Raw genomic sequence first — 23,839 nt, 5'->3', positions numbered from 1 at the left:
AGCAGGTGTCCTTGAGGACTCATCTAGGTTTTTAATGAGTTAGTTATACAATGGGCCATCAGCCAAAAATAATTGTTTAATGACAATTGTTTTGCTAATATAACATTTAATAAAATTATACTGTTCCACTGTTTTGTATTTATGCCAGTGTTAGGAGTTTGTGAAACATGAAAGGTCCTTTGCAAAAAACTAATCAGTGCTAAAAAGGGGGCACTGACCTCTCTGCACACAAGTGCTGTCCTATAACAAATGTATTATAATTATCATCAAGAATAGTAAGAAGGACTTTCTCCAAACAAATGTCAAATAATCTATAGGGGTGTAGGTTGTAGCCGTGTTGTTCTAAGGATATGGCAGACAAGGTTCTTTGGGTGAATCTGTTATCTTTTACTAGACCAACTTAAATAGTTGGAAAACAATTATTAAGCAAGCTTTTGGGTTCAAAAACCCTTTGTCAGGCTAAGGAAGTTTCAGCAGTTGGTGTGTGCTCTTCCTGGATGGAATGAAAAGTAAAGAAGCCAGAGGCTGGGCTGGTATGCATGCAAGACAGGTAGTCAGTGAAGATATAGATTGAGGAGTCAGTGGGTGAGAGTCCTGATCCTTAAAGGAAACTTACAAAACAGTTCCCAGAGACGAGCCTATGAACTCCACTTCATCAACCTTCTGGATACTAAAAATCATGGACTAAATATAGACATTGGATTTATAACCTGCCTGACATCTGACTCTCCAGGTATCTCTCCACTATTCATCCCCCTTCTCTCTCTTCCCCCTCCCCTCCTCCCCAGCCTGTGTCTCACCCATTGACTCCTCAATCTACATTTTCACTGACTACCTGTCTTGTATGCATACCAGCCCAGCCTCTGGCTTCTTTACTTTTCATTCCATCCAGGAAGAGCACACACCAACTGCTGAAACTTCCTTAGCCTGACAAAGGGTTTTTGAACCTGAAAGTTTGCTTAATAACTGTTTTCCAACTATTTAAGTTGGTCTAATAAAAAAATATCAGATTCACCCAAAGAACCTTGTCTGCAAATAATCTATAGTGAAGTCATATCTTTTTGTCTTTATGGACCCTAGGAATGAGTTAGATAATATGATGAAACCACATAATGCTTGACAATGTAGAAATGAGCCTGTGGAATTTGATCAGAATATGGCAGGCTCAGAATGGATCTGTAGTTTTGAAGTGCTGTCACATTCACAAGTATTTAATGTTTTCCTTCATTTTCCTAATTGTTGAGAAAGGTGCTCCAGCTTGTCTGCAGAAGGGACTTGGAGACTCCTTTTAGAGGAGAGTACACAGCCATTTTTATGGGGTTTCTCTTGTTTGTTCTTCTTTTCATCCAGAACAGAAAAGAGGGATTTTATTTGTTTGTTACAGATTTATGCCTAGGAATCTGTAATTGCATTTTAGTTTATGGGGAGAGGGCTTTCTCATTCCCCTTCACAAACATTCTCTCTTTTCCTTTCTTTACTGTATGTCTTGCTTTTCTGCTGGTTCATGCAGATCATATATAAAACCTGCAAACAAAACTGTAAGTACTGTGCTATAGAATTGTGTGCTCAAAAGATACTACAACCAGTGATAATGTTGGTTTGCATTGTTTTACTTAGTGACATTTTTGTTCACTAAAATAATCAAAACCAGGGTCAGGGAACATTGATATCAAAGTTCATTATGCCTAAGGAATTTAACATAAGAAAGCTATGTCTTTATACGATCACCTTGTACTCTTTACAGTTGATCAAATGCAACATAGCCTACAAATAAGTAAGTTCAGTGCTCCCTCATGTGGCAGACTTTTAACATTAATTTCATTTTGATATCTCAGGCTCCCTGCTAGTGAGAAATCTGCTTATATCTAGGCTTGAGTGGTGCCAGTCATCCCAAACTACTTTTATGATACTACATAACCATCTTTATAGACATCATAAACACAAACAGCACTGAAATTTTTTTTATTTGACAACGGGGGGGAGAAAAATCTGTCACCATCTGATTGACTGAAATTTGTGAAATGAAACTGACAATAAAACAAATGTCTATGTACGTGCAAACATTGCAGATCAAACTGCTAAAAGAAATAACTAAAAGACAGGTCTTGAGCTAGGATCAAGCAGCAGAAAATTAGTAAATAGGTAAATGACTAATAAGTAGGTCTTACTTTGAAACTTCCCATATAAACAAAGAATAAACAACAATAACACCACCAAATAAAGCCACAGCAGGTAATAATTGCTCTTCCAAACTCCTATACACTATATTTTATCATTCTGTCTTTCAGTTATTTCCTCTGATAAAACTGACTTCTGTGAAGTCTCAGCAAGGCCATCTTGGCTAAAAGCATAACGATAGACAGGAGTCTGTCTAATGCCCTGTTACAATGAAGAAATGGTGGGTTTTGGCTTATTATTTTTATACAATTGGAGGCTTGAGCATCAGATTCTCTACAGCAATTAGATATTGCTGTCCAGCGCTGGCTGACATGTGAAGATCTTGGAACATAAAGGTGGCTCTTAGTAAAGTGAGGTTCTTCTTGGTCCACAGGTAACATAGGAGAATGTTTTGTTTTTTTAAACAAATTATTTTTCGATAATTGCTTTTGACCCTTGTAAACAGTTTTGTTTTTGTTTTTAAAAGGAGAGCCATCACAGTGCTTCTCTATAGGTATCTGACATTTCTGTTTGCCTTTGTAAGTCCATTTGGCTCCAGTTCCTGGTTAAATCATTCTATTATACATCAGAGGCAGGTGTTCAGCTTTAAATATTGACAGATTTTTAAGTAGGAACATGTTGAAGCTTCTAACTCTGCTAAACATATTCATTTGACTGTTACAATCAAAAAACTGTAAAAATGGTGGAATGGAAAGATACAAACAGTATTTTTGACATTGTATCGTCAAGTGTTTGCACTGAGACCCCATGTACCATAGATTTTATTTAAAAAAATCATATTTATATCCATTTACATAAGACTTACACGTTTTAAAAGAAATACATACACAGTAAATACGTAAATGTCTAGTATATTACAGTAGAACAGGTGGAACAATGTAAAAATGAGTGGCTCCATTTGATAAAAGCATTGGCTGCGCACTACTGCCTAATTTATGACGACAGAGATGCTTGGGGGGGTCTTGTTTGTTTTTAAAATTATTAAGGTATTTCATTACTCTTCTTGAAACTAACCAATAACTTAATACATGAAAAGAACATCACATTTGTTTGCATGAGAAACCTTTATGTGTTCTCTTCCCTATTACCCTGTTCTTCAAGAGAGTTTTTACTGCTCTTTCCTAAGATAGTGGTAGTGCACTTCAGGTAAAGTAGAAGAAAGAGATGATATCTAAAGAAAAAAAATAAACAAGTATTAATTAGCAAAAATATTTTAAAATTCCTTTTTTGCCCAGATTTATTTTATGATGACACTACTAGGAATATAAAGTGTCATAGCATTTTTCATTTTTCAGCATAAACTTGAATATTAGAGAGGGAAATGTGCATTTATTGTTTCATTGCTTTCTGGGGAAGAGAATGGAATAATTATAAAGCTTCACAGTGTTTAATCTAACATATGCTCAGCAGTTCTTAAACACTGGGCGCATCTTCATGTGCATTAACATTTTTTAGTTAATGCGCATTAAAGCTCACGTAGACACATCCACTGAGATTTAAGTAAGCACTACATAAATAAATTAGAGCTTTGGTGCACTGTAGTTTGGAAATCTGTTTCAAGTCTTCAAAATATAATAATATTGTACTAATATATACTCATGTTCATGTGCTTTGTCTTGCCAGTAAAATCAGTTAAGGCCAGACAGCATAATAGCTCTGCCCACTTCTACCAAGATGCAAAAACTATTCCCATAAATACAACCTAATTCACTGATGCCCTGTAGCTCTTTTCATTCACTGCCTTTTTTAAGGATTTTCAAATATCCTTAGCCTGATGTTAAAGGTGTACCTTATAGGTGCCCCTGCCTGGGCAGAGGGAGATATGTAAGGCCAGGAGGAAACAAAAACATCAGAGGGTATATGGATCTCTGAAAGGGATCAAGCCCTGGGTTCAAACCTGGACCTTTGTTCCCAACTGGGTAGAAATTACTGTGCTGCTCTTCAGCCATCTTATCCAATGACGATTAAATGCAACGAGCTTCAGAAGGAGCAGTAAAGAGTATCCTGAACCCATGACATGTTATTTAAAACACTGTCCTGAAAACTCAAGAGAGGTGCACGGTCATAGAGTCATAGAGAAGTAGGGCTGAAAGGGACCTCCACAGGTCATTTAGTCCACCCCCCCCCCCCCCCCCCCCCGGCCTGAGGCAGGATCATTCCTATCTAAACCATCCTATACAGTCCTTAATCTAAACTGTTCATAAGGTTACTTCCCTGCATAAAGAGGACCAAGAATTCAGGTCTCCTGCTTCTTGAGCAAGTGCCCTTAATAATGACAGGGTTTAGCCACTGGAGCTAAAAGAGTGGAAATTCCCTCCTGGCTTTTTTTGACCTACACTCAGGTATGGATATATCAGGTATGGATATATATGGTGTATGTATGGTATGAATATATATAGTGCATATTTGACTTGGCATGTTCAGTGTGCTTCTACACCCCATAGGGCAGAGGCACAGACAAAAAAACCAACCAGCCACACATGCAGCTATATAACTGCCATTTAAGTGCATAAAGAGAAACTGGATTCTGTATATTTCTATAAAGTCCCGTGGCACAATCCTTTTGTACCTTTCTATACATCTCTATGAAACAGAACTGATGTAGTGATATTATAATGTCCCTTGCTCACAACTATGTATGCTTATTGTGAACACATCTGTTCCAAAGACATTAAACTTAATGCTTAATTGCACTTCCCTAGCATTTCACAGCTAGTGTGACAGCATCCCAAATGTAATCATGAGATGGACAACATATCACCATAATATCAGAAGGCTCTATGAATTCCATATGTGCTGCCACTGGCCTATTTGCAATAGTAAATGGAGAAGCAAGATCCGCAATATTGAAAACTTTAAACATAAACTGTTCATCCTTGAGACACTGAACTCTTCAGTCATTTAGCCAACTCACAAAATCCCACAAGTTATTTTTATGACTTTCTAAGACACCCATTATCGTGGTGGTCAGTGGACAAATTATAAAGTTACCCTGAAATTTAAGCACAAAAATCTGTTTGGTTGACTCCAATAACTTGAAAGAAACGGTCTATAACAGAGTAAGGTGGCAGCAAATTTTCAATGGTTCCATAAACACTTTTGAGCTAAGACTCTTCAGCACTGACACATCAGTGAATTAGGCTGTATTTACAGTGAATAGCGTTCATCTGAGCACCAAAAGCAGCACAAGGCATGACTACAACAGCCTGCAATGGTCATGGACAATCTCACTTACTCGTCCTATGTAGTATTGTGCATGTGGCTTTTCTGTTGTTCTGACCTTCTGCCCCAGTCATATATGTTCATTACTAGTTTTTGCTGACCTCTTCTATATCAACACCAACACATGAATCCATCGATGTACTCGTACCTAACTGATCCGTTGGAACAAGTCTTAATAAAAACAGTCTAGGCACCAAAGTAACAAAGTCATTTTGCAACATCTTAATCTGGTCTGGGTCAAGTGATCCTTTATCTTCTATAATGGGCACTTCTACATATGAAATTAAGGTGAATGAACAGACTCCAGCACATATCACATTGGAGTTTATTGCTCCCGGGTGCCATGTCTTCATGCGTGCTCAAGACCACAGCACATTGAGCCAGGTTGGAGGAGCCCTGGCTGCAAGGGAGTCCGGGGGTCAGCCTGCCAGCCCAGGGCTGCTCTGACCTGGCTTAATATACTGCGTAGGGGCTGGTGGGGGCACAAGGGTGCTCTAGTGTGGGGCAGGCAGCCCTGCACTGAAGTACCTTCATGCCCCAGCCAGTCCCATCAGTGTCTACACATGTGTTGCTGCACACTAAAGAACACCACTGCAGGACAGTACTTGTATTGACAAGTACTAACCTCTGGTGGAGTTTAATTAGTTTCCTGTGGCCTAACAGGCCTGCACATGTAGACACTGAGACTTCACTGTGGAGATAAGTAGGCAGCTTCACAGTAAATGTCTCAAGTAGATATGTCTGCTATGTTATAACTTGGAAGAATCTAGGACCAGATTCCATTCTATTTTGTTTATTAGGTATGTAAATAGACTGAGGCCCCTACTTGTGATCCTATTCCACCCTGCTCAAGTCCCCCCAAAAAAACTGTTAGTAAAAAAGGTGGGTGGGTCTTCCTCCTCTTTGCTGCTTTTTTTTTTAGTGCATTCTTTGGAAGTTGAGTACACCCTATTCTAGTATTTTCATTTGCCTCAAATACTGCTGAAACACTCACTCCTTTCTGTAGTCTTCCAATCACTGGCATGTCAGCTTAGATGTGAGCAGCCTCAAGAAAACAGAAGATGTCAGTGAGAGATCCTTTGCTTTTCAGGGAATTCATTAGCTATGCAAGACAGACGTTCTACTGAAGGTAGGTCTGTGCGAAGCAGCAAGTATTCGCTTCAGATTCGGCCAATTCAGGGCACGGTGATTTGATTTGGAGATTCAAATCACTGTCCCGATTCGATTCAGCCAAATCAGATCTGAAAGATTTGGTGCTGCTTTGGAGATTCAGCCATAAACTAAACAGCTGATAAGTCTGTTGTGGTGGGCAGAGGGGGAGGGATGGATTGGGGCTGGGACAAGCTGCCCAGTTGGGGCAGGTGGGCACGTGACTTGGGGAGGGGAGTGGGGGGGTACGGGATGTGGGCGTGGCAGCACTGGGAGCAAGGGCTCTGCTCTACTGCCACTTGCCCAGCCAATGCAGGGGGTGGGGTGGAGGGCGTAATGAAGGTACAGCTGGCTCTGGGCAGAAGGGGGCAAGCAGCAGCAGGGCATGGCCCCCACTCCCAGCGCTGCCACACCCACATTCCATGTACCACCACACAGGCTGGCAAGCATGGCCCCCCACCCCCCTGGCAGGGCAGATTCCCCAGTCCCAGCACTAATGCGGGTGCGCCAGCACTGGGAGGGGTAATTAGGCCCGGCTGCCACTTGCTCCCTTCCACCCGGAGCGAGCCATGCCTGCATTGCCCCCCCCACCCTGTGCTAGCTGGACAAGTGGCAGCAGGGCAGAGCCCCCACACCAAGCATTGCTGTGCCCAAATCAATGCTAGGAGCGGGGACTATGTGCTGTCGCTGCTTGCCAGCTGGTGCGGAGGGGTGCAGGAAGGCAGGCAGGAACAGAGGTCTGCGTCCAGTCCCCCTTGCCTTGGGGTCCAGGCCTGGGCCCGGCCCCCTCCTCCCCCTGCCAGTTCACGTCCGGACTCATTCCCCGCCCTGGTTTGGGTCCTGCTGGTTCAAGTCCAGGCCCATTCCCCCCGGCTTTGGGTCTGGGCCTGTTCCTCCGCTCTCCCCTGCTGGTTTGCTTTTGGGCCCGTTCCCCCCCTCCCCGTCAGTTTGGGTTCAGGTTTGGGTCCAGGCCTGTTCTCCCTCTCCCCCTGTCAGTTTGGGTTCAGGTTTGGGCCCATTTTCCCCCAGTTTTTGCTCCAGACCCGTTCCCTGTCCCCCAGAATTGGGCCCATTCTCCGCCCTTTGGCTCTGGAACCATTGCCCCTCTCCCCTGCACTATGCCTCTGAAGGAGCTGCTGGGCTCTGACTGTCCCATGACCTGGACTGGCCAGGGCTCCAGTCACTGTGAATGGGGCCCCAGCTGAGCTGGGTCATGGAGCAATCAGAGCCCCACAGCTCATAGGTTCATAGATTCATAGATGCTAGTGTCGGAAGGGACCTCAATAGATCATCGAGTCCGACCCCCTGCATAGGCAGGGAAGAGTGCTGGGTCTAGATGACCCCAGCTAGATACTCATCTAACCTCCTCTTGAAGACCCCCAGGGTAGGGGAGAGTACCACCTCCCTTGGGAGCCCGTTCCAGACCTTGGCCACTCGAACTGTGAAGAAGTTCTTCCTAATGTCCAATCTAAATCTGCTCTCTGCTAGCTTGTGGCCATTATTTCTTGTAACCCCCGGGGGCACCTTGGTGAATAAATACTCACCAATTCACTTCTGTGCCCCCGTGATGAATTTATAGGCACTGGGCCATCATCCAGGGGCGTGGCCCATGGCCCCCACAGTCTGTGTACAGGGCAAGGGTGGGCTGTAGCTGTGGGCTACGCTCAGCTTCTGTTTTGTGCCTCGCTGCCCCTGCATTGACAGTGGCACAGCATGGTGCCATGTGCTTTGCTGCCTGGCATGCCCAGTGGTGGGACTCACATGGCGCCGTACTGCACCAATGTCAAAGCAGCAGCAGCAAGGCAGAGAGCAGAGGCTGAATGCAGCCCATAGCTGCAGCCCACCCTTGCCCCGTGCACAGACTGGGAGGCCAAGCCCCTGCCTTGGCTCCCTGGCACCACACCCCTGGAGGAGCCACCAGGCTCCAGTTGCTCCATGACCCGGCCCTGGCTGGGCCTGGTCGTAGGCCAGTCAGAGCCCAGCGGCTTGTCCAGGGGTGCAGCGCAGGGGAGCCAAAGGTGGGGCACATGCCCTGCTCCCCCAGCTCCTTCCACGTCTGGCCCCATATGCTCCCCCATCTCCCACTGCTCCACCCCATGCTGCCTCCCAGGAAGGGGGTGGGAAGCTTGCACGCAGCAGCTGTAGCTGCCACCCTGTGCCCCGTGCCGCCCCCGCTCGGTGTCTGGCCATGTGCAACCACCACCCCACCTTCCCTGCCCACTCCCTTCCCTGGGAGGAGGCAGTCAGGGGCGGGGCCAGGGAGTGGGGCAGGCAGTCGGGGGCATGGCATGGTGGGACAGGGTGGGGCGTGCTGCCGCGGGGCCACACCACATGGCTGCTCCCCTCCTCTTCTTCCCTGCTGCTTCCCGCTCCCTGCCAGCTGTGGTCTGGTGGTGCACCGCACCTTCTGACAACGGGTGGCAGGGAGTGGAAGGTGACAGCTAGGGGAGCAGGTGCACTATGGTGTGGCAGCACCCCGTGGTAGTGCGCCATGAGGCCACAGCCCACAGCAGGGAGCGCCCCGCAGGTAGGGAGTGTGCTATGCCCCGCAGCAGGCAGAACTCCACGTAGCCATGCCCTGCGGCAGGGAGCACAACATGCTGCGTCCCTGACTGCCTGGCCCACTCCCTGGCTCCTGACCGCCACCACCTCCGCCTCCTCCTGTCTGTCTGTAACCCTCAGGGCCAGCCAATCGCCGCCCGCCCTGTGGACAGCACATGTGCAGTTGGCCCAGAGGGTTACAGACAGACAGACTAAGGCTTTTATTATATTAGAATGCACAAGTTTAACACTGTTAGGGGTGCAAATACCTACATATGATTCACAAAATTAAGCCAGAGATTTCAAATAGGAGTCGATAGTATCAAAAACCTGGGGTGGTCTTTCTGAATTCTTTGCAACAGAAAAAATTGCTCTATTACTTTCCCATAGTCAAAAAATGTGTGAAAGGTAACAATTGGCATTTTCTGAGGGGTGTCTTGAGTATAACGAGGGGTGCCTTAAGTGTCAAAATGTTGAGAATGACTACTACTTGCTTAATCAGTCCTCTCTGTCATACTCATTATTTCATGAAAAACAGAAAACTTCAATAAAAGAAATTGAGATTGCCCCAGGCAAAATACATATAAGTCCCTGCGAGGGGTGGAACTTTAGCATTTCTTCCTCCTGCTAACCACCATAGGCAACTCTGCTCCACACACTGTTTTTTGTTGATCACTTCCTTAGGCACCCAAATCTCTCCATGCTTTGCTAAGGCAGCCTGGATATCGATCTCATGACCAGAGACTTCACTAGGCAGCAAGAACAGCAATGCTGAGCAGTGCGACACCAAAGTCCTTTTGTGGATCTAGTGCTGTATTGCCTGGCATTACAACTGAAGGGTTACAAAAACAGCCATTGTATTTTTTTAAAACCTGTTGTAAATTAGTTTTTCATTAAAATGCATTATATACAACACACAGGCATGTTATGTAAGGGATAGCTATAAACCCAAACTCATGCTACCAAAACCTTCAACTGACTACTATGTATTTTTATTCTATTGCTGTCTACAGACAGGTAAAATCAGCTACATGCTATGGTAATGAGGACTTTATAAATGTCTAAGATAGTCTGCTGAAGGTTAAGAAAATGAAAGGGAAAACAATGTTATTTAAGTAAGATTAGCATGAAATGGTAGCATATTGATGGAAGTGCTTGTTATCTTCATATTTTGCAAGACTGAGGCTTTGGTAGAAAATTGAACATTTCCATAGAGCTATGCTTTACTCCATCTGACATTTATGCAGCTTGTACAGCTGTTGGGAAGGTAAATGATGCGATTATTTAAGCAACAAGAACTAGTGTATGAAATTGATCCATGATTGCATCTGGTTCAATATCCTGACCAATACCATGTGGATTGAGGAGGACATAAGAATACCAATAATGGATATCTTTGGACAACTTTACCCACAGGTTAAGTTTTGTCCTAGTTTAGTTTAAGCTAACTACCACTTCATAGATATCCTAAATTGGGTTTATATTTCTTATTCAAAACAAAAATCTAATATAACTGTTCATTCTTATTAGTGTCATCTGTCAAGCTGTCTATCCCTGTGACACCAGAAACTTGTCAGGGAAAGGAGCCATAGTGGCCTATGCTGTGTGCCTTTTTTTCCTAATAAGCTAACTTTAGCTGCCAAGCATAGGTCCTTTAATACACTGCAATAACCAATGATTCATGCCCAGTTCTCACAGAGGATGAATCTGGATGTCTCATTAAATATACTTTCCTTGATTATTTATCAAAACCTGTCTAGCTTGAATCCCTGGAGAGGGGATGATCACAGTTTATCAGAAGGGGTCTCATGGAAGAGAGGGAGAAGCTGCTGGTTTGGACGGGAGGAGGAATAAAAACCTGACATCTCTCAGACTAAACCTGAGAGCACTCCCACTCACCTAAGATAGTTTGTTTTGATAAAATAGACTTGCTGGGGGAACTGAATTAGGTCATCTATTCCGTGTTGGCTCTTGCTTGAGTATTGCCACTGAATATAGTGTACATTTATACAGCTTCCATGATGGCCTTTTATGAATACTCACAACAATTCAGTGCTGGCTTCTTTGCTAGCCTTGTCAACATGAGTATGTGCGAACTGTCGAGCTGTCTAACCTCTGCAATCGTGATGAAGCAACTGCAAATTGCAAAGACAAACATCTCTTTAGAATCACGAAGGCAATAATTTAATTAATGTTTACCCACTGGCAGGAAGGCTATTAAATTGCTATGTAGCTCCTTCTAGCCAACTTTATGGGTTTGATCTGATCCCTAAACTCATTGAGGGTTGCTACATGCTTGATGCACTGTTTAAATGTGGCTACCTCTAGTAAGACAACAATTTTTAAAAACTTACTGAGGCCTTTATTTTGTTCCAGACCCTAATGCACATCTGTGAGGCTGTGTAAATAATCATGATGTTCCAATCTCTGGACAGCAGGAAGTATGGTTCTGGGAAAGGAATCATGATTTAACAGAAAACAGACAACTACCTGGGAGTCAGGCAGACCTGAGGTCAATTCCCAGTTCAATTCCCTGCCTCATAAAAGTGTATGGAGGGTAAGATCCATTAATGACTGTTAGGTGTTCAGTTACTATGATGATACGGACCGTGGAAGCACCTAGATAGATAGTACTTTTATGCATAAGTAGAAATGACTTTTGAAATTAATCCTTCCTACCCTGCAACTTTTTATCACTGACAAAAAAGTGCGGCATTAAAAGCATGTTCATGAGCAATGGAGCCAATGGAATAGTGATGCAATTAGTAATTTACATCATTTTGCTACTATAAAGTGAGACTTTTAAAAAGATAAGGCTCTTACATGGACTCTGGATGGATGTTTTTATACAAAGTTTTTAAAACTGTTACAACAGAGTAATAACTAGGACTAACAAACTAGTCATTTCTAACACTCTTTAAAGTGAGAAAATTAGTAACATAATTATGCAAAACAAAAATTCCACAAAGAATTACATGTTCTTTGGTGGTGAAATGAATGTTTAGCATGTCTTTTTATTTGTAAAAGGGCTATAAGCAAAGTTAAGACTGGTCCTGGGTAATATTGTTATTAACTGAAATAATCTTTGCTGCCTCTTTACATTAACTACCAATATGGTCTTGATTAGCTTCAGTTATTCCATGGTTAAGCCTGGGTATCAAATTAGACAATAAATATAAAGATCTCATCAAGACTAAGTGCAGAAAAACCTCATACCATCAGTTGCCATTTTTCGTGACTGCCCTGATGTTGTAGTTAATCTGAATCCAGCTGGCAGTGTTTCTGAAGAGCCAGGCATCATGCTGATTCCATGTACCTCACGTGGAGGAAACTGTCTTCGCCAGGAAGAGCCACGCCTGAAGTTCTTGTCATCACTCTGTCAGTTCAAAGGATTGTATTTAATAAAACTAAATGAAATTAATTATTATTTGCTGGGACAGCTGCTTCTTTTCTACCTGTTAAGTTTATTTTTGAGCAAATACATTGGAACATATTTCATTTTATATATAGTAAGAAGAATACACTTTGGAAAAAGACTTGTAAAAGCAACTGCTTAAGTACCTAGAAATACTAGAGGGAAGGGTTTCATTTAAATCTTGATGCTCTTGTCAGTTTTTATTGCCTGTTGCTGTAGAGCTATCCATAAAATCAGCTGCCTACTGAATTGGAAGGTGGGTATGTGAGGATGTGAACAGTATGTGAATAAGTAAGTATATGTGAACATTTGAAAAGGTATTTTTCATAAAATAATAGTGGAATTAAGTGTTTCGATCTAAAAGCAGTGTTTAGTTTAATTTCAGCTTGTCACTTTTATTTTAACATTTTAATCTGATTCAGAGATTTGGCCGTTGCTGAATCAGCTGAATCTCTGAATCAAACAGGGCCCATCGTCCGATGACTCTCCCAGCCCTGTCAAAGGCTGTCCCGCCTGACCCCAGCGTCCCAGGTTAAAAAAAAAAAAAGCCTTGCACTCATTGGCTCCTGCCAGGCAGAAGGGCAATCCCCACTGCCCCCAACTGCCCCGTGCTGCATGGGGAGCTCTGAGCCCCCATCCCTTGCCCGCTCTCCTAGCCTCAGTGCCCCGGCTTTATTTTATTTTTTTTTTAAAAGCCCTGCACTCACCAGCTGCTGTCAGGCAGGGGGGTGATCCCTGTTGCCCCCTACTGCCCTGCGCTACATGGGGGGGGGCTCTCCCACGAGCTCCCAGAAGCCCCGTCAGTCACTGCAGCAGCTGGTGAGTGCAAAGCTTTTTTATTTTTAAAGAACTGAGAGCTAGGGCCAAGCGAGGCAGCCATGTGGCAGGCTGGGAGAGTGGGTGGGGGTCAGGGGTGCTCAGGGGAGCTGGGGGAGCAGGCAGGGGATGGGGCATTTGGTGTTTTAGTTCAAAAGTGCACCATGCCATTTTCTGTGCGCTGACATTCATTATGCCACTTATACAACTGAACGTGGCACAGTGCAGTTCGCATCAGCTCGCATGCAGTTGCATCAAGTCTGCTCCAAAGCAATGGATCTCTGGCACATCATGGGACAAAAGGCATGTGTATAAATGCCCCTTTATCCTGGGTGCGTATTCTACCTACGATTATTTCTGTTCATTTATTCAATGACACTCTAGTGTTAAATGCACAAACAGACCCAGGAGCAGAGACCAAAACCTAACTTCCCCATCCAGCTGAGTACTTGAATCATTAAGTTACTATGGGCTCCTTGCTCTCCTTATAAATCTTGTATTCTTGTCTTCTCAATGGCCCAGCCTCAGTGGGAGGGACAAAGGGCATCCTTACTCAGGTTATTCTATAGCTTAGTGGTTAAGGCATTCCAGAAAATGCAGGAGGTACTCCTTTATGCTGAGGAGGGCCTAGAACCCAGAGCTCTCATTTCCTTGATGAGTGTTCTAATCACTAATTTGCTATTCAAAAGAATACACCACTGTAACCATTTAAAATGATATATGGCTGCTTCATTTTGTACTGTCAATATCCGTTAAGAAATGCCTAATTGATTTGGCCTCCCTGGAGATTTAGGCTAGTTAGGAGGCCTGTCCCTCCTCCATTTAGGGTCACAATGGAGTGTAGGCAGAAGTTAGCTACCTAGCTGCTAACACTGGGGTACTTCTATGCATGCACAAACACATATGTTTGGCATCTACGGATCTTCGCAGTCCAAAATGTAGCCAATAAGTTGACTCTGGGGCCATTTGAGAGATTTTATAGCTACTGAAGTGGTGATAGTCTGGCTTGTTTTTTGTGACCTTTGCCATTCTGGAACTGGTGGTAGGGGCCTGTGATGAAGAAGACAGTCCCCCCCTGCTTCCTTGACAAAAGTACCAGACCCATGGAGAGGGGAAGATCTAAGAGCATCCCTATCCTCATCATTTTCCTGTTGGTTAGCTCTAGGCAGCCCCCTGTTCAGTGTAATTACATTCCATTTTGAGGCATGTACTTCTGCCTGTGTAAGGGAAGTCTAGTGGCTTCATACAGGATTTTGTATGCCACTCTGGGGGCCAGACACCTTGGTAGGTGATGCAACACCTGAGTTGCTTTCTGGATCTAGTCCCAAGACCTTTGTCTGTGATTTAGTTCTCCATCTATAAAACCACTTCTCTGCTTCAGGGGTGTTGTGAAAAGAAACTGACATGTAATGGCATGTGAGATACTCTCTTACTGTAGTGCAAAAGGTCATAGGCAAAGCCTTTGAGGGAATTAGTCATTTCCTATTCAATGAAGGATTTGGACAGTATGAAATAAATTTATGAGATCCCCCCCACCAAAAATAATAGTAAAAATAAAAGGTGAATAGTTGCGTCCTTTTTAGAGTGTCACCTATTTGAGCTAGGAGTCCATTGGGGAAAAAAATGGTATACAACAGTGGTTTTCAGCCTGTGGTATGCAGTCCCCTGGGGGTCCACAGACTACGTCCACGAAAGATGACTATGATCAATAAAAAGTATGTGAATACCCACGCTTACTATTCAAAGGGATCTGCACTTCCATTTGAAAATTCCAAAAGGGTCTGCACCTGCATGAAAAATTTTTTAGGGGTCCACAAATGAAAAAAGGTTGAAAACCACTGGTATACAATCATATAATTATCATTAGGCTACATGTTTATCTTTAACTAACTATAACTATCATTAGTACAAGAAGCAAAATTAATTCTGGCATTTCCTAGTTTTTGATTTTTTTAACCATGAAAACATTCTAATGTTTTGTGTGCATGTGTATCCTTGTAAACATACAATTGCTATAAAACATCTTCAATTTACTTACTTCATCAAGACGCCTTTCAGTTCCTAGTGCTAACAGGTTGTTGTATTCTCTCTCAAGAATTTGTCGTGCCTATGGATACCAAATTAAATAATTAAAGTTATTGAAAATGAGCAAATATACAATCTACACAAAAACTGCATATGTCATGAATTGACTTGCCTGTGTGTTTTGTGTTGGAATCTGTAATAACAAAGCTAAACTACTGTAATCAAAATTTTCATCCAGGGCAATAAGTGACCCATGTACGCCGCTTTCTAAGATATTATTGGCATATTCTCTTAGGCCGATAGCCTGTATCCAGCGTATGACTCGATCATTGCTCCATACCAACACATCTACAAACACACATAATATAGTATCAATTTAACATTAACTTACATGAGTATACAGATGCATGTATATACATATTAGTTGTCTTATGTTTCTTTTCATACCAGGGATATTAAGAATATTAAAAAAGGCTTGATGGCTATAAAACCAATTTAGAGTCCAGAAAGTTGATGACCTAGGATTACGTTCTCACTTACTATATAAAACAGCAGCCTCAGAAAGCAAAGTAGAGTCAGAAAAGGGCTTTGCAGTTTCCTGGAGGGGAATTCAGTCCCCTGAGGTTCAATGTTACAGGTCAATACCTCCAGTTTTCTAACAAGCCAGAGGCCAAAAAAAGCCTTCCCTCGTGTTGACATTTTTATTAACCTGAAAAATCTCATTTTTGAAATTTATTTAATTAAGGACCATGTTAACTGAACTGTAAAGTAATGCGCAAGTAAGAGAAATATGATGTCATTATGGCTGACTCAGTTCTAAAAATAAAATTCTTACACTAGAAAAAAAGAAAGTTATGTGTATCCAGTAAGAGAATAGTAATGCTTTGTACCTATAGTCAAATAGGAATGTATCTAATTAGAAGAACTCTGGTGATATAGAGCCAACGTGATTTTTGCCTATATCACCCAAGCCAGAGCTCCTGGCACAAAAACATTCCAAGGTTTGGGAGTAGCTGAAACAGTGTAACAGCCCAATATTACTGGAACAATTTTCTCACTGGGGGAGCATACCTAACCAGCACACATAAGAGCAGCCCAAGAGTGCTACAACAACTGATGGGATCATATCTAGCATAGGATCAGCACCAGAACTGTATTCTGCATACATCTCTACTTACCCCCAGCAAATACTGGACATAACAGAGAATTTGCTCTTAAGTCCTCTGCTCATATGCAAGTCCTGTGCATGTGCTTAAATGCTTTACTGAACTGATACCCATTAGAAGTCAATAGTCTGAAGCCTCACAAAGAAAAATATCCTAATATTCATTTTCAGAAATTACCAGTGCTATTACCTTTGATTTCGTGCTGACTCAATTCTCTTCTCTTTTCCAGTTCTTTTCTGTCATAATTCAGCCTCTTTAAACACATGATTCCATACTGCAAGCTTGTTCTGTCATATGAGAGAAACATTTAACGGTAACATAGAGCATTCATACTTAAAAATCATTCTGCAGATGTGAATATTACATAGAAATCTTTGCTACATGTAAGATTGGATAATTCACTGTGGCCAAATCAGAAGTGTAAAGAGAGACCAAAACCAACCTCCCACCAGAACAAACAAAAGAAACAATGAAACCCAACTCCACAGGCTTAAATATGAAATTGGCACAAACAAAAGTGGATGAGCTGAAAAAATTACCTAGCATAAAATCATTTATTTAATAGCCCAGCTAACTGGATGAACTGTGTTTAAGTGCTTTGTTGAATTGGAATCAAGGAAGAAAAAAGTATTTATTGGCAAATCAGGCAGTAAGTAGAAAAGAAGCCTGCCTTACAAGACGGGATCAACCTCACTAATGTATATTATATGCTGGCTATTTTTCACTAGCTACAGTTACAGTGCTATGGCCACTTTTGCTGGTAAACAAGTCTATTGCCCACATGCTTATGCTGTTAATAGCTTTTCTCTGCTGTCTATAGTACCTTAAGTATTTCCTTTATTATAATGCCTTAGCTCCTGCCTTATTTCAAATGTTGGCGATACTTCTTATGCTGTATTGAAAATAATTTCCCATATATCTACTCATTTTCAGTGTTTTTTATACAAACGTACCGATGAAAGCTATCCACCATTTTTAAATGGACGCGGAGATCTTTCTTTGTCAAATGATCTAACATCCTTGCATCTACCAGGCACTCCATAAAGTAACTTCGGTATTGAGGTAAACCCAGACTGGGGAGCCATTCATTACCAATCCATTCATGATTCATATCACCATAGGCCAGGGTCTACAGAAAAAATAGATTTCATTTTTTAAATTACTTGGGTCAATATCATGAAATAAATGTATGCCATTTCAGTAGGAATTCATTCACTGCTTTCTAACAATATTTCCATTTGGGTTCTAAATATGTAATCAAAGCACATTTGGATAGTTAATACTAAATACAAATATTGCTATCTCTATATCTTGTCTAACAGCCCTTCAAAAGAAACTCTTAGTTACAATATGAAATTGTGCATTTGAAATATATAGTAAAAAAAAATTCAAACGTTATATTCAGGGTGGAATTTTTAAAAGCACCCTAAATTAGGACTTGCTTGCACTACTAACTTAGGACAAACTGCATCTTAAATTAATGTTGGCTATAAAATTTAATTGTAGGATAAAATTCCAGTCCCATTGAAGTCAACAGAAATTTTGTCACTGGTTTGTTGGGGCTAGAACGTCACTGAGAGATTTCAATATCCCTCTTCCTATATGCTCTTAACTTTACACATGTGTATTCCATAGAAGACAATGGTTAATTTTAACTGATTGTCAACTATGCTTGTTTCCACTTCAAGTGCCAGCATGAGCAAATGTACACCACTAATAATATTTCCAGTTGTGATCCACTCAAAATACAGTGCATCTTTTTGATTAGTTAATAGGTGAATCATTTAATATAGTCTCTTCTGAAAACTTCTTAGAAACTCTATAGATCATATTGAGTGACGCAAATAGACACTGCGATGTTATTTTTGTGGTTCATTTGAAGTATATATTTAATGTGAGAAAATAATTCTGTTACCACTAGCATTCTGTGAAATCCCAGTGAAGAAAATATAAAAGTTATGAGTTTCCCCTTCAACTAGGGTTTCTCAGGCTACGTCTACACTGCACAATAGCATGTAGTGTCAAGATACCCACACTAGCCCTACACCACAAGCTAGTCTGGGTCCTGGAAGCAGTATAGTTACACAGCTCAGAGCTCCATTTGCGCTAGTTCATTCCGATGGGAAGACATACCATACTACTGCTTATTACGCTAATCATACTCCTTATATTTTACTGTTTGCTCTCCTTGTCTGTTTGTTTCATTTACCTGTTGCACTTTCTTGTCTTATGCTTAGAGGTTCATAAACTCTATGGAGCAGAAATTGTCCTTCTGTTATGTGTATATAGAGTGAAGAAAATGAGGCCTTGCTCCTTGACTAGAAAATGAAGCCTTGCTCCTGCCTATTCTCTCACATTGTAAGTGAATAATAAGTATATAGTTTGCCTGGAGTGTCTGTAATGAGAAAAACTGGACCTCCAGGAGCCTATATAAGAACCCACAATTTGGGCAAAAAAAAAAAAATCCTGTACTTTTTCTTTAATAGCAATATTACTATTACAAGGTAAGAGAAGAGTATGGATACAAATAAACTAAAGACCTTAGATCAGTGGTTCTCAGACTTTTTAGACTTGAGGCACTCCTCATTAGACTTGAGGTACCCCTCATGAAACCCAGCACACTCCTTGGAGAATGCTAGCTCTTAGTTGTCACTTGGTTTTTTTACTACAGATAAATAATACTGTAATTCTCCTGTTGCAAAGAACTTAGACCATAGCAGGTCAGAGTGGTTTATTTTTTGGTACTATGGATTTGTACTTGAAAACTGAGTTTATTTTGTGAATTGTGTTTGCACATTTAACAGAGCTAACACTCCATGGCATCTCACGGTATCCTTGAAAGGAACTCAAGGCACCCCAGGGTGTCATGACATCTCGGTTGAGAATCATTGTCTTGGATGTTAAAGGATATGTTTGGTTTTGATACTGAAATATTTTAACCATTTTGTATAATTCCTATCATTGAGAAACAGAACTGCACTGGAAAATACAAGCGGCCAAAAAAGGAGCACAAGCATGTCTACCTGACACTGCTTATCAGATACCAGTAATGGATAATTATTATAATTTGTCTTGTAATTAACATATGACTTAGTTGTTTTACACTTAACTATGTTAAAATTATGCATTACAGATCTGAATCTTGACACAAAGCTGCAAAAATCATTTACTCAAGTGCTTATATCATCTATGTGCTTGGCAGTCAGTGAGAGCTACATCACTGCAATTTTTGCATGACAATGCCAATGCCTAGATAAAACAACAGGGATTTTAATCCTTGAAAGAAAGATCAATAATGAATCTATTTATGATGTTAATTTCAAGTTAGTATAATAATATCAACATCAGTATGATTTTACATTTTCATTTAGTTGGTGGTCCAACTACAAGCTATGATTCCAATTTTAGATTCCACTTGGTGAAAAATAAGTGAACACCAATATTTGTTTCTAAAAATTATTCCTGATTTGCATAAAATAAACACACTAAAATAAATATTAACAACCTCTAGGAACACTGTGTTTTCCTTATTATTACATATCACTGTATGGTGTGCTATGGTAAGGTAGTGATTACATGTGTTTACACGTTATCACCAGCTCCATCACCGTAGTGGTGAAATCTACCCGTGCACCACATGCATGGTGCAGTAACCACTTGTACTGTGCCATGTTTTAGTACTTCCAAAAGGTACTTTCACCTTCCAAGGTGTCTGGGAGCTGTAGCCGGAGGTCTACGCACTGGGCAGAAGCCATGGGGCTGTACCTGCCTGCCCCCCCTGCCTAGAGCAGTGCGGAGTGGTGGCCGGGGCAGGTGGATGGCAGGGGCTATACCAGCCAGTTCTGGCCATGCTCCCTCCCCTGCTGCTGGATTGGGGAGGGGAGAATGGGTGACAGGGGCCATAGTCCCCCTGGCAGGGGAAGGGAGGGAATAAACCCTCTCCCTGCTCCCTTTGGTTTGGTGGCCATGTGTCTGGCCAGGCCCCTGCTTTGAGAGCTAGAGAGCCAAGGAGCAGGACCAGCCCTGCTCTCTGAAGCACAGAGTACAGTCCTGCTCAGGGCTGCAAAGCATGCTGGGATGCTGGGGGACTCTGATTTTACTTAAATGAGGAAGGGGTCTGGGACAGAAGTTGCATAAACCAGTTTGATCCAAATCATACTACATTCAGCCAAGGTTAGCTTAAATCAGTTTTAGTGATTTTGTAATGGGTTTATGTGCATTGAACGTATGTTCTGTTACAGGTTTAAACCCGTTTCTGATCACTTAAACTGGTTTATGTGTAACTTCTGTCCCTAGCCAAAGAGAGGGGTTTGCCAAACCTGGTCCCTGTCTGCTGACAGGGACCATGCCTGTCATTTACCTAAGAGGCTGGTATAATAAAATTGTAACTCTCATAAGTAATATTTAAAGTTAGTTTTGTATGGTTGATTTCCCCAAATTAGATGCTTATGGAAAGAAAAAGGTAGTCTAAGGATAGTGCAAGAATGATGTGTGTCAGTCAGTGACTTACTATAATATCAATGTAGAGAACTGCTCTTCTTTCCACCGTTTGTACTGATATAGTTTGGGAGGTAACTCTTGCCAGTGTCAGAGTCATATAGAAAATGCTTTCACCCGTTCTGCCTATTTTGGAGTATATGGACTAGTCACTTCAGGGTAAAAAGGTATTTGGAGACATTGCCATTAGTCAGCTTGTGTTGAGCTTTCCTTTACTATCCTCACCATAAGTGTCAGCAAATCATATTTTGTGCATACAGCAGCTGTGTATGCAAAATGTACATGTACAAAATAAAATACTTGAAGCCTCTTGCCATATCTGTCTGGAACTGATCATATCCATGTATATTTTGAAAAAAGTTTGAGATAGAGAACCTATTTCTATTTTAGATGACAAACTTATCCTAAAAAGATTTTCTTTGAATTAAAAAAGGTAAAATGGATTCATCATAATTAAATGAATACAATGAAATCACACTATTGGACTTTCACACAATAACTGATAAGATATTAGGTTTTCTATTATTGTGTCAATTAAATCATTGCAAATCTTTCAACTTCAAAGTACTGCATGCAAAAGTTTCATACCTGAGCCCAACTGCCTTCTTCAGACTCTTTCTGTGTTATCATCAGGCAGCCATTAGTAAAGCAGGTACAAATATAATACAGCATGAGTCCAGAAGCAAAGGAGATGACAACACACATGTTAATATTCCTAGTACAAAATGTAGTACTGTATAGAGTATTTTGTACACATTTTACAAAGAAAATGCTCGTAATAGGTCTGTACTAACATAAATGGCAAACTAGTGGGGTAAAGTACCAGAAGTGGCATTAGTAAAGCTGAATGAAGCATTTCTTAATGCTGGCAAATCCAGCAAAACATTCAAGAAAGAAAAAAATCTAAATAGTTTTGTGAAATTTTGAAGGTCAATTCAGTATCAGAAACCTATGAGAAACCCTGCCTAGCTGGGATAGGGCAGTCCAACTTCACTTGGGCACTACTTGATTGTCTGGGAAGGCGGCATACCCTAGTTAAACACACTTGTGGAAAGTGACCACAAAATGCTCAACACTGTTTTGTGGTCCTCAGTATAGCAGTCTTCCCTCTTTTTCCCTGACCCTGGCCCATAGATTCAGACCTGTGTTTTATTTCTGACTTCTGGTTTCTGACTCAAAAACTGCTCTCAGCCATGGTCTGGGCTGCCTATGCCCTAGTCACATTACACACACTCTTTTGATGGCTTTCACAGTGTAAATGTAGCTATCACCCCCACTAGCTATCACATGAAATATCTTGTTTTCTCTCAACTGTTTAGTCTCCAGAAAAATGTCACAAGAGTAAAAAAGTTGTGCTTGCAGCGATAATGGTTGAAATGTTGCCCTGCTTCAAATGTGAATACTTGTAAATCTCACTTGTTTGACATGCACACACTCAAAGGTAATACAATTTCACTCAGTACTGTTAAAAGAGACATATTGTAAATCAGAATTTTACAATTTCTTCACTAGATATATAGGGTTGGTGGTGATGGCAGTGTTATGCTGATGTTTATCTTTAGAAACAATAATGAAACTGAAAAGCAGCTTAATTATTTAAAAAAATGCATGAGGAACTCATCAAGAACTTTCAAGTGGAGACTTAAAACTTACAGCAAGAATCTCTTCTGCCTTAACATAATAGATTTAGCACCTCCTTTATCATTTATGCATTGGCCTACTTGTAAATTATTCTAAGCTGAGGATAAGGCTTTACATGTTCTTTTTTAGGTTTATACCACTGTTTATGGTTTATACTATTGTTCTGATATAGAATAATACATTCTTGAAAACAAAGATAAAATTTTGTGATTTTGGAAAATGAACAAATCTGTGTTATTGACTAGAAGCAATATATCGACACGCATTTTTAGTTTTTACTGACATCAGCAGTGAGGCGCTTTAAAAAAAAAGGCATAGTAGATTTAGTGGCCACTTCTAGATTGGCATTAGTTTAATCATTTTATAAAACTTTACTTAAGGAGATACCAGCAAGGAGTTTTAGGGGAAAATATAACACCTGAAAGTACTAAAAATGCATTTTAAGACTCACTTTTACATTGACAGTTCCCTTACATTAAATACTCTTCTCTATGTTCAGTGAGGCCTGACATACTTACATATATTTTAGAAAACTAAATTATAGCTGAGCTGTAGGTGAATATAGTTAAGTGTTAAGTATTCATATTTATAGTAAGTATGGTATTTTATTTTTCTGGAATTGTTGCCATGACTTTATATTCAGTTTCAATACTATCTTTCTAACTGCATACTTGAGAAAGTTTCAGATAATACAATCACATCAAATCAGATTTACTTTAATTCTTCTCTCAGCATTGAATTAACTGTTATTGCTTAAATAAAATCAGAAACAACTAACCGTTTTGGCTGGAGCTGCAAGATTTTCCATTTCTTCATGGGTCACCCAAACATTGCCTGAGGGCTATTAACAGGGCCCACAGGGAAGCAGGTAGAATCCACATTAGGTAAGCAGTGTTAAAGAAGAAAGGCAGCACCACTGTAAGTTAACAGCGTATAGCATCACAATCAGCACAACCATGTTCTTGCCTCAATTAAGCTGCAACTAGAGAGAACTTTAGACAATTTGTTTGATATATTTCCGTACTATGTAAGAAAATTGTTTTATGTATTTCCTCGGAACAGATTATTGTTTACTTGTATCAGTAGATGAAATGCAGTGGAAAGACTGTGAATGACATTAAACAGGAAAGAATATGTTAAAATATGTATCTCACACATAAATAGCAGATATAACCTCTATGCAATAACG

General features: G+C 41.0%; 1 protein-coding gene across 1 annotated transcript; it reads right to left on the bottom strand.

Moving 5' to 3' along the window:
* Positions 1-1,953: 1,953 nt before the first annotated feature.
* On the bottom strand, positions 1,954-23,608 carry LOC102384089 (liprin-alpha-2-like). Its single transcript, XM_006038883.3, has 10 exons — positions 23,429-23,608; positions 21,598-21,627; positions 17,466-17,641; positions 16,702-16,799; positions 15,519-15,694; positions 15,360-15,428; positions 12,307-12,466; positions 11,134-11,225; positions 5,414-5,552; positions 1,954-3,349 (listed from the first exon to the last, which is right to left on the bottom strand). The coding sequence occupies exons 1-8, from the start codon at positions 23,456-23,458 to the stop codon at positions 11,167-11,169; spliced, it is 798 nt and encodes a 265-aa protein (XP_006038945.1). The 5' UTR covers positions 23,459-23,608; the 3' UTR covers positions 1,954-3,349; positions 5,414-5,552; positions 11,134-11,166.
* Positions 23,609-23,839: the final 231 nt, after the last annotated feature.

The sequence above is a fragment of the Alligator sinensis genome, unplaced genomic scaffold (assembly GCF_000455745.1).
Source record: "Alligator sinensis unplaced genomic scaffold, ASM45574v1 scaffold1726_1, whole genome shotgun sequence".
Taxonomy (NCBI): domain Eukaryota; kingdom Metazoa; phylum Chordata; order Crocodylia; family Alligatoridae; genus Alligator; species Alligator sinensis.
Note: the sequence above shows the minus strand (reverse complement) of the source record. Positions and strands in the feature narration are given on the sequence as shown.